Below are 12,110 nucleotides of genomic sequence, written 5' to 3'. Positions count from 1 at the left end.
ACTCTTACAGATGTTCTCTTATATGTAAATGTCATCTTTAGTGTATGGACACTACATGACTCAGATTATGTAAATACTCAGGCTAACTAGTGGTCTATTTCAGACACACTGGCCCAAGAAAACTATTTAAAAAATAAATAAAAAACAAAGAATCATGTAACCATGTACTTTTCATAGACGAGCATTGTCAGCAGAAAGCTCAGCTAAAAAGGGAAGGCCAGTACACAGAACAGGACCCTACCTAAAGTCTAAGCAGCATAAAATTAATTTGTCCCCACAACACTAATGTCCCCAGGGCCACCCTTTAGTTCCAGTAAAATAAATCCATATAATTATAAATGTTGTACTATACACTGCTATTCTAGACAACTGTCCTAAACAAGGGCAATCAGGTCACTGATTGAAGCACCACCACCAAATTTGCCACTGTTGGGCCTCTGAGCAAGACCCTTAACCCTCAATTAAGGTTGATTAGCTACAACTGTAAGTTGCTTTGATTAAAGGTGTATGCTAAATGCCATAAATCCTTAATGCCATAAATGTATATTTAAATAGTATACTACTAACTTCGGAACTTAGAAATTGCTTTTTGTTAATGTCAAAATGCTTGGGGGGGTGGGGGGTGGGGTGAAGCTCTGCCATGATTTAGAACGTCTTTGACCATGGATGAAATTGACATCTATGTGCTTAATGGCTGCATCACATGAACTAAACTCCCTGCTTCTGTGTTTTCTCTGTCCATGTAATCAAGCTTTAGATCGCTGACTTTAGAAAAGAGGCTTCTTTGTTGCATTTATCCTTAAACTTAAAATAGTTCAATTTACTGTATGTATATTATCTGAATTAAAGTTAAGATGGCAAAGTATATTCCAATTATTGTCACAAAAAAAATATGTTGCAGAAATCTCAACACTGCAGTAACACACAACATTCACCTGTAAAGTATTTCTAAAATCAATTTATAATACCTTTTATATTATACAAAAACTGAAGCAGAAGTCCCTGAAATGTCTAAATTGATATTTACGATAGAGTCTGGATACCCCTGGGCCCTCCTGAAAATATAGATAAAGGCAATTTGCATCATGCTGCATCATTTCAAGCAGCGTCTTCTTAATTAGTTTGTGCTGCCCGTAGCTGTAGGAGCAGATACACCCTGGTGACATAAAGGCAGTGATTTAGTGGATAGCTAAAGGTCAAGGGACCGTTGAGACGAAGTACTAGAGATTTCTTGTGGTTGTGTGTGACAAAAGGCAGCAGCATGGGATCTGGACCCATGCAGATACACAATTCTCATCCATGCATAGTAAATACTGGCTAAGTTGGAACGTGCAATGATAGTGATGGAACGGGATTGTTCTTCGAATTAGCAGGTGAGGGTGTTCTTGGACCCCTAGTAGAGAGGACAGCTGTCAAGACAGCCTGTATGCTGCATAGCAACTGATCAGGCAGATACAAATATAAAACTACCTGGATTTCTGCATTATACACTAATAAAGTCCAAGTCCTACTAATATACTAACACTACATAATCATTTGCAGTTCACACTTTGTGTTTAAGAGATTAAACCTTGTTGAGTAGTATTTTTGTTTTCTAAAACTGTTAATCAGACTTGCAGTGTATTTATGAGCACAAAATAAACAGAAAACTACAAATCATATTGTGTTTTTAATATTTAAAATTATTTATCTATATAAGAATTACAAACAGGAAAATGTGAAAAATGTGGTTACTTTTTCCTGAGTGCCTCCAATATAACCCTAACGTTATGTATGTTTAACCATCTAATACTTCTAATACATCGAATACCAGGAAAAGCGTGCCTGTATAATTCATGATGTCAGCTTCTTAGCATAATGTACAACAGTTTAGTTACATGAGGTAATTACATTTTGTAACAGCACAGTAGTTTAAACTCAGCTTAGCTAATTACAAACTTGTAATTTGAATAGTTATGTTATTTGGACTAAAACACTTTGTTATATGATTCTTGTTAATACTGCTGTATATATACAGTGTATCACAAAAGTGAGTACACCCCTCACATTTCTGCAGATATTTAAGTATATCTTTTCATGGGACAACACTGACAAAATGACACTTTGACACAGTGAAAAGTAGTATGTGTGCAGCTTATATAACAGTGTAAATGTATTCTTCCATCAAAATAACTCAATATACAGCCATTAATGTCTAAACCACCGGCAACAAAAGTGAGTACACCCCTAAGAGACTACACCCCTAAATGTCCAAATTGAGCACTGCTTGTCATTTTCCCTCCAAAATGTCATGTGACTCGTTAGTGTTACTAGGTCTCAGGTGTGCATAGGGAGCAGGTGTGTTCAATTTAGTAGTACAGCTCTCACACTCTCTCATACTGGTCACTGAAAGTTCCAACATGGCACCTCATGGCAAAGAACTCTCTGAGGATCTTAAAAGACGAATTGTTGTGCTACATGAAGATGGCCAAGGCTACAAGAAGATTGCCAACACCCTGAAACTGAGCTGCAGCACAGTGGCCAAGATCATCCAGCGTTTTAAAAGAGCAGGGTCCACTCAGAACAGACCTCGCGTTGGTCGTCCAAAGAAGCTGAGTGCACGTGCTCAGTGTCACATCCAATTGCTGTCTTTGAAAGATAGGCGCAGGAGTGCTGTCAGCATTGCTGCAGAGATTGAAAAGGTGGGGGGTCAGCCTGTCAGTGCTCAGACCATACGCCGCACACTACATCAAATTGGTCTGCATGGCTGTCACCCCAGAAGGAAGCCTCTTCTGAAGTCTCTACACAAGAAAGCCCGCAAACAGTTTGCTGAAGACATGTCAACAAAGGACATGGATTACTGGAACCATGTCATATGGTCTGATGAGACCAAGATTAATTTGTTTGGTTCAGATGGTCTCAAGCATGTGTGGCGGCAATCAGGTGAGGAGTACAAAGATAAGTGTGTCATGCCTACAGTCAAGCATGGTGGTGGGAATGCCATGGTCTGGGGCTGCATGAGTGCAGCAGGTGTTGGGGAGTTGCATTTCATTGAGGGACACATGAACTCCAATATGTACTGTGAAATACTGAAGCAGAGCATGATCCCCTCCCTCCGGAAACTGGGTCGCAGGGCAGTGTTCCAGCATGATAATGACCCCAAACACACCTCTAAGACGACCACTGCTTTATTGAAGAGGCTGAGGGTAAAGGTGATGGACTGGCCAAGCATGTCTCCAGACCTAAACCCAATAGAACATCTTTGGGGCATCCTCAAGCGGAAGGTGGAGGAGTGCAAAGTCTCGAATATCCGCCAGCTCCGTGATGTCGTCATGGAGGAGTGGAAAAGCATTCCAGTGGCAACCTGTGAAGCTCTGGTAAACTCCATGCCCAGGAGAGTTAAGGCAGTTCTGGGAAATAATGGTGGCCACACAAAATATTGACACTTCAGGAACTTTCACTAAGGGGTGTACTCACTTTTGTTGCCGGTGGTTTAGACATTAAAGGCTGTATATTGAGTTATTTTGAGGGAAGAATAAATGTACACTGTTATATAAGCTGCACACAGACTACTTTTCATTGTGTCAAAGTGTCATTTTGTCAGTGTTGTCCCATGAAAAGATATACTTAAATATCTGCAGAAATGTGAGGGGTGTACTCACTTTTGTGATACACTGTATATATATACAGTATATATGGGTGAAAGACGAATAGGGTGTATATATATTGAGGATTAAGGGCCTTGCTCTGGGGCCCAACAATAGCAACTTGGCTGTAGTAGGGCTTAAATCAGCAACCTTCACTAACTGCTGAGCTGCCACAGCACATCATATTATGTATTCTAGCTGCTTATGTTGTCTAGGAAGCCATTGTTTTCACAATATTATGTATGGTACAAGGTGAAAACTCTATTTTCAAACTTTGCTTTGGGAAATGTTCATTAAGTTTTGTACAAACTGGTGAGCCATGATCTATCATTGTTTGTACAGACTGATCCTTGTGGATCCTCGTTTTATACCCAATCACGATTCGTTCACCTGTTATAAATTCACCTGTTTACTATGGAATCTTTTAAAACAATGTAACTAACTTTTACTTTACTTTCAAAGTTGGGACAGAAGCAAAGTAAATGTTTTTACTGTGAACCCTGACTTAATATTTTGGCCATTCAAACAGACAGCTACAATTTTCTTTTATAGAAGCAAATCCCCTGTGTCAATGCTTTGGAGTAAAAATGAAGGTTTGGTGTTAGCCTTTTTCCCAGTATTGGGAAGAAAACTACATTTATTTTAAAATGAATGATAAAATATAGCTTTTTTTAAGGCTTTACAAATGTTTTCTTGACGTTTTTGTCATTTAACTGTCTCTACTGATTTCTTTACATGAACAATAATACTGCATAAACAACAAAATTGCAAATTGGGTTTTACTCAAGCCCATCATTTCTGGCAGAGAATGACTGCCTACCATAGTGTTGCTTTATGTTAAAGCAATGCCAAACACTTAGGGGTGTATGGGTGAATTAGGAGAAAAGCTGGTCCAGCAGGAGGTTTGTGTATATCCTGGGATGTACAGTATATCTGTGCATGATTGTGCCAACCCTGACAGCTCAATTATGGCCAGCTAAATGAATGGCCTCAGACATATCTTGCCTGTAGCTAAGCAGCTGGATAGAAATTATCTTTAAAATTAAGGCAAAGGAGGGTGCACAAATAAAATAGTACTTGCACATGAACCTCCTGTCAGTATACATTCTATCTTCACTAAACAAGAACCTTTATTCATCAACATTTTACCAATACTGTTTTTTTTATTTTATTTCTACTTCTTTTGCAGTTTTTGACTGATTACAGGGTATCAGCAAGTGAAACTACTTATTCCCCCACACCCTTCATTCTTACTGAATGTTCTGGAACATTCTGAGGATAGGCATCATTTAGAATTGAAACGCCATGATTTCACCAGAACTTCTCAAATTCACATCAGTGCTAGACTGGATGTGACATTCTTTGCTGATAGATGTTAACCACTACAGCCAAGGTCTAGTTGGTCGCTAAGCTACAGAGTGAGTCAGAGCTGCATGAGAAGTTTAATGTTTAACATTAATGTCTGCACTTACAAGCACATTAATAATTTGATTAAGCCTAGATTCTGGCAATGTACTGATTATTTAAATGGACATGTAGACTGTGTACTTATTCCTGTTATTGTCTTAATCAAATAATAGAACATATTTTAAACATATTTTCAACAATTCGAATAAGTTCCTTTGATATCTGCCTAGTACTCTGCCCATGTTTGTTCAGCTCATGCATACAGGTATAATGACAGCCATCAGTGTTTTTATGCAACTGCACATCTGTAAGAAAACACTTTACGGCCAAAGATATTTGGACACCTGATCAGGAACTTGTTGGACATCTCATTTAAAAAACAAATGTTTTTATTAAAAAATGTGTTGTATTAAAAAAGAGTAACATTTGTGATGATCTCAAGTATGTCTGCAAAAAATGTCTGCCCATTCAGTAGAGTATTTGTACAGCTGGGCATAGATGTTGGTCAAGAAAGCCTCAATTGATGTTCCAGTTTATTGCAAAGCTGTTCAGTAGGGCTGAGGTCAGGGCTCTGTGCAGACCACTGGAGTTTCTTTTTTTTTTAAACAAGATTTTCTTTGTCTTTGTCAAGCTTGCTTAGTGCACAGGGGCACAGTAATGTTGGGAAATAAGTCTTCCCTTAAATTGCTGCACAGTTGGAAGCATATATCATTTTTATAATGAATGTATTACACCTGTAAACAAGTGTTATGGCTGAAACACATTTAATCATTAGAAGGAATGTCCTAATACCTTTGTCCATATGGTGTACCACATAGTGTACTACTCTATAATTTGGGACGCTGTCATAGTCAAACAATAAGAAATTGAGATTGGGCCCCTTTTTGTACATTTAACCAAACAGCAAGAAACACATGATGGATAAATGGATGGATAGATTTTTGTTGTCTAAAAGTGGGATTAATAAAGCTGACTAATTATAACTTGTTTATTTAAAAAGCGTGGACATTATTTAAACAAGTGTGTATTTTTTTTAAGGACACAGGTGCAACAGATGTGCTCAAACTGTCTGGTTGTATAATATATGGGCTAATTCAAAGAGCTAATGCCTACACCTTTTATGTCACTACTACTGCAAAAACTATCCTTTATAATAAGACTGTTTATGTGGAATTGCTGGATGCTTCATATATGCAAAAAATTTAAATCTAATAATTATGGTAAAACGGGCAGGGTCATGTTTACAGAGTGTCAAATGCTAGCTGGTGTTTATTACAGTGGTTGTTTGGACATTATTCATTAGCAAGTACAGTTGCATTCAGTGTGAAATGATCCTTTGGACTTCTCTAGCATATTTTTATTTATCTATTCATTAGTCTCTAAGTTTTCCAATTAGCTTGTACCAGTCGGCACTATTAAAACTGCAGTATTTGTGTTTTCATCAGTTTTCTCTATAATCTGGCTGTGTTTCTGTCAGTTTGATCAGTATGCCAGCAGGAACACATTCAATCAGCATCTTTGATACCAAGACCTTACCATATGCAGAAGCACAACTCCTGCATAACTGAATTGTACATCAGTGATTCTTCACAGACACTCAGTCAAAGTAAATATTTGCCACTAAACTGTGATGATAAGTTCTAAAGATAGTTGTGACACCTTCACCATCTGTCTCCTGTTGTCTTTTGCTAATGTGGCCATATGGCACTCTAGTCCAATTGTCCAATGTGTGGAGATGTCCTAAATATAAAGTCATTTGTGGACACAAGAAAATCAAGCGTTGACAATCTTCAGTATTAACTATATTAATATTATATGAATATTACTAACATAACTTTTATTCCAAAAGCATTGACAGTGTAGCCCAGCTGATTGTAAATTACCCTTACACATTACATTAAAGGTTAACAAAGAGATTTCCTCAATTTATTGAGAGTGCTGCTTAACTTTGATCCAGAATGTTCTATATATGTACAGTCTATGACAAAGTATGCAAATGTGAACTCTCAAGTTAAGTTTAGATGTTTGAACCACACCCAGTACTAATGCATATGAAATAAGTTGTTTACAGTGTGTCAAATGCTAGCTGGTGTTTATTACAGTGGTTGTTTGGACATTATTCATTAGCAAGTACAGTTGCATTCAGTGTGAAATGATCCTTTGGACTTCTCTATGTAATTTATACTTTTCCCACTTTGAGAAGTGTCATTTCCTGTTCTATTATGACTGTGCACTTGTGGACAAAGGTTTAAAGACCTGGGATGGTTGCACTCAAAAATAATGTCCATAGTTTTGAAATGGGATTTTAACAAAAAAATATAAACAAAAGAAGATTGATTTTTGTTCTTCCAGGGATTAAAATAGAATAACACAGAATTTCCCCATTATTATGAGAACACAATTCTGATATTAGGGTGAGATTAATACACAATTGCACTAGGTTACATAGCACAAGTTTTCTGACACCTATGTGGATCTAATAAGGGAAACTAAAATTAACCTTTAATTTGATATAAAGTTATTAAAAGGACCAGTGTTTTACTGAGAGACAAACAATGGAAAAGATGACGTATATAAAATTTTATTTAAGCTATTTATTATTTTTATTTTAAAAAATGTGTTATGAACAATAAAGTTTTGACGTAAAAATAACCTTCCCTTTTACTGTCAAATCTTTTTAATAATAGAGTTTGCTTAGTTAGGGCAACACCGGCAAATGTATCATTATTTTTTTAATGGTCTGTGCATTTTACTTATCCTTTTCAAGTCGTTTTGCACCACTGATCCATAACATTAGGCCAACCCACTTAATATGCTGTCAAAACAGCTCTGACCTGCTGAGACACTGACTTAAGTCATCTGAAGTACCATACCACTACCAGCAGGTCCTGCACATTTTTGGGGGTGTGGTCATAATATTTTGGCTTATCAGTGCATTCCTTATTAATACAGCAGTAATTTTAATAGATTAAGATGAAATGCAAAATGTGTTTAGCATCTTTTAATATTCCAGTACAGTATGAGTTAAATATTTACAAACTTGTATTGGAGCTTTGTGGTTATGGGTCAGGCAAACATAAGTGAATTACCAGGGCATATTTGTGAAGTTTGCTATGGCATGCCTATCAAACACTAATGTTTTTGCAGCACTACATTATTTTTCTTTTAAAAGAGCATTATTCCTTTCCTTTATGTATCTTTTGTCTGTCAGTCCCCAAAGAGGAAAAAGTCCTTGTGTTCCTCAAAGCAAAACACTCCTCTGTAAATTGAATTGTTGAATAGAAAATGTAAAATGTTGAGTGATGGAAAACTAATGGCCTCTGATAGTATCATTTTAAGTTGACTGACTTTTCATTTATTTATTTATTTTTTTCAGCATCTGCTGAAAAACATACATTATAGTAAATGAGATTCCAAATAGAATTTTAACATGGTCATCAGATTGTGAAGGAGCCATTGTAACATTTACTACTTTTTGCTCTGTCTATTACTTTCTCATATAATTTTATGGTGTTGATTTATGCCTACAAGAGATTTTATATTGCATTTTTTTTCCATAAGTACATCACAAGACATTATATAAAAGCAGCTATGTACAGTATATGTATTATTAAAATACTGGCAGCCGTGATATCCTGCCAGATTTTACTCTCTAAATTCCCATGTTTGACTTAAACCTTTTGTTTAAATGGATATTTATGTGGTAAAAAATAACCAACTTGTTGACTCAACTTGCCACACATGTGTTTTCTGTCTTTGCTATAATTGTGAACTGTTTTCTCTATTTAAATTAGTATCCAACTCTACAGTATTACTAAAATATTACTCTACAGTAAACGTTAGAAACAACTGCAAAGTAATAAGAGGATTATAAGTCTAATATTATGAAAATTTGAACTAAGGAACAAACAAGAAAAGATGAACCACTTAATGGCGAATATACCACTGCCTGGCCAAAAAAAAGGTCACACACTCTAATATTTCATTGGACCGCCTTTAGCTTTGTTTATGGCTTGCATTCGCTGTGGCATCGTTTCCACAAGCTCCTGCAATGTAACAACATTTATTTATTTCCAGAGTTGCATTATTTTTCCCTGAGATCTTGTATTGATGATGGGAGATTTGGACCACTGCTCAAAGTCTTCTCCAGCACATCCCAAAGATTCTCAATGGGGTTCAGGTCTGGACTCTGTGGTGGCCAATCCATGTGTGAAAATGATGTCTCATGCTCCCTGAACCACTCTTTCACAATTTGAGCCCGATGAATCCTGGCATTGTCATCTTGGAATATGCCCGTGCCATCAGGGAAGAAAAAATCCATTGATGGAATAACCTGGTGGTTCAGTATATTCAGGTCGTCAGCTGACCTCATTCTTTGGGCACATAACGCTGAACCTAGACCTGACCAACTGCAGCAACCCCAGATCATAGCACTGCCCCCACAGGCTTGTACGGTAGGCACTAGGCATGATGGGTGCATCACTTCAGCCGCCTCTCTTCTTACCCTGATGCGCCCATCACTCTGGAACAGGGTAAATCTGGACTCATCAGACCACATGACCTCCTTCCATTGCTCCAGAGTCCAATCTTTATGCTCCCTAGCAAATTGAAGCCGTTTTTGCTGGTTAGCCTCACTGACAAGTGAGTTTCTTAAGGCTACACAGCTGTTTAGTCCCAATCCCTTGAGGTCCCTTCGCATTGTGCGTGTGGAAATGCTCTTACTTTCACTATTAAACATATCCCTGAGTTCTTCTGTAGTTTTTCTACGATTTGATTTCAACAAACGTTTAAGTGATTGCCAATCATGATCATTCAAGATTTTTTTTCCGACCACATTCCTTCTTCGAAGATGATGTTTCCCCACTGTCCTTCCACTTTTTAATAATGCGTTGGACAGTTCTTAACCCGATTTTAGTAGTTTCAGCAATCTCCTTAGATGTTTTCTCTGCTTGATGCATGCCAATAATTTAACCCTTCTGAAACAGATTAACATCTTTTCCACGACCACAGGATGTGTCTTTCCACATGGTTGTTTAACAAATGAGAAGCTACTCACTGCATCAGTTAGGGTTAAATAACTTGTTGCCAGCTGAAACATAATCATTCATGCAGTAATTATCCAATGGGAGGCTCTTACCTATTTGCTTAGTTAAGTCCAGGTGGTGACCTTTTTTTTGGCCAGGCAATGTATTTTTAAAATAACAATGAATAAGGTCTGATAATGTGCTCTGTTTCACTGACACTGTAAACAAGAATAGAAGAAATTGTAACATGAAGGATTCCTTTAGATTTAACAAGAGTTGGAATTGTCGTTGCTGTAAATGAATTAAGAATGTCTTATTTTGGACAGTTAAAAAAAAGAAATGGAAAAACAAATATGAAAGAGTTAAAGGTAAAAGAGAAAGAGAATGGCCAGCAATGAAATGGATGGATAAAATTAAAGGAACAGGATACTATGTAAAAGCCTGAAATACAAAACATGATGTTGTAGAGAAAAAATATGTATATGGTCACCATGAGTCAGAATTGACTTGATGGCACATAATACCACTACTACCAATACATCTACTACTATTATTATTAATAATAATAATAATAATAATGTAAGTGTAATTTTAGCTCAAAGTGGTTTGAACCTTCCACCTTCCGACAGTTTCCACCTTGGTTGAAGCAATTTGACAAGAAGGTGTAAACTCAGTGTTTATGAATAAAAAAAATAACTTTACCTCTACACACTGGTCTGTGGTCGCTCCAGGCAGCAAACACCTCAGCCACTCTTTGACATGTGATGCTTTTAGAGCCCTGTAACACGTAGTCCTCATCACAGGTAAACTGGGCTGTGGCATCAATACTGATAGGAACACACGCAAAAGTAATATTAATCGATAAATATTGCTTAAATAAAAAATAAAAAAAACTACTTTAACTTATTTTCTAGCTTTCTACTAGATTATGGAACATGACTATGGGAATTTACTTCTCTTAAGCCACAAAAGCAATATTATGGTCAGGTATTCATTTTGGGGATTAAAAGTGGTTAAGGTCAGAGCTCTACGCAAGTCATAATAGTCTCTTAATGTAGCAGACTATTTGTTCATGTGCATGAGACATTTTCATGTTGATTCATTAAAAACTACTTTGGTTCTTTTTCTGTGAAGTGCCAATTTATAAACAAAGTTTGCCCAAAAATGGTGAGCCATGACCCATCTGTGCTTGCAAAGTCTGAGCCTTCAGTGTGTCCCCATTTTAAGCCCAATCATGAAACCCTCACCTGTTTACTGATTCACCTGCCTACTGTGGAATGTTTCAAAACACTAACTTGAATATTCTATAAATGTACACCCTTACTTTGTTCCTGTGCCACCTTTTATTGAGTGTGTTGCAGGCGTAGAATTTTAAATTTGTTCAGGTTTACAAAATGCAATTAAGTTTCTAAGCCAAAACAATTATTTGTACTTTTGTAAGACAAATGATGGTTAAGGATAAATATAAAATAAATCACAGAATCTTATTTTATTGCATTTTACAAAATGCCTCAACTTTTCAGAAAATAGGATTCATAATTTATTACATACTAGAGTAACATTTTAGCAATAACAGACTTTGGAGTAAATTAAAATACATTTTGAGATAAACTGTAGTAGTACAGAAACATCTAATGAAAATATTAAGGATAACTGTTCTTTATCAGATTTGAATGATTTTTTAAAGTGCATACATCATTATTTAAATGGTTAGAGAATTGCCCTACATGACTACATAGTTGTCGATTTGACTAGCCAATCTTCTCTTGGTTTTTAAGAGAAGACCTTTTCTTTAGTTGTGCTTGTTTTGGACTGCAGAAAATGTGCTATTGGTAAAAATGTACTTTTTTAAAATTTCATCTACATAAGTGTTTTGAATCCAGTGAAAGGGAACAAAGAAAGGTATTGGATTAAAAGACATGCTTTGTATTCAGCATAGGAACTTGACGGTAGCAAGTATGAGTATGATGTATGTACACTTCAGGTTGGTGTTTAGCACATACTATATATCCCTCTACAGTCTGGCACAACTATGAACTTTTTCTTGATTAAT

General features: G+C 36.5%; 1 protein-coding gene across 1 annotated transcript in view; it reads right to left on the bottom strand.

Annotated features, from left to right (window-relative positions):
- Positions 1 to 12,110, bottom strand: part of csmd3b (CUB and Sushi multiple domains 3b) — a 538,328-nt gene that overhangs the window by 234,955 nt on the left and 291,263 nt on the right. The window contains exon 9 of the mRNA XM_063013213.1: positions 10,760 to 10,884. Coding sequence (XP_062869283.1) covers positions 10,760 to 10,884 — 125 coding nt within the window. The remainder of the gene's footprint in view (positions 1 to 10,759; positions 10,885 to 12,110) is intronic.

This window comes from Trichomycterus rosablanca, chromosome 2 (genome assembly GCF_030014385.1).
Source record: "Trichomycterus rosablanca isolate fTriRos1 chromosome 2, fTriRos1.hap1, whole genome shotgun sequence".
Lineage (NCBI taxonomy): Eukaryota > Metazoa > Chordata > Actinopteri > Siluriformes > Trichomycteridae > Trichomycterus > Trichomycterus rosablanca.
This window is presented reverse-complemented; position numbering and strand designations above follow the sequence as displayed.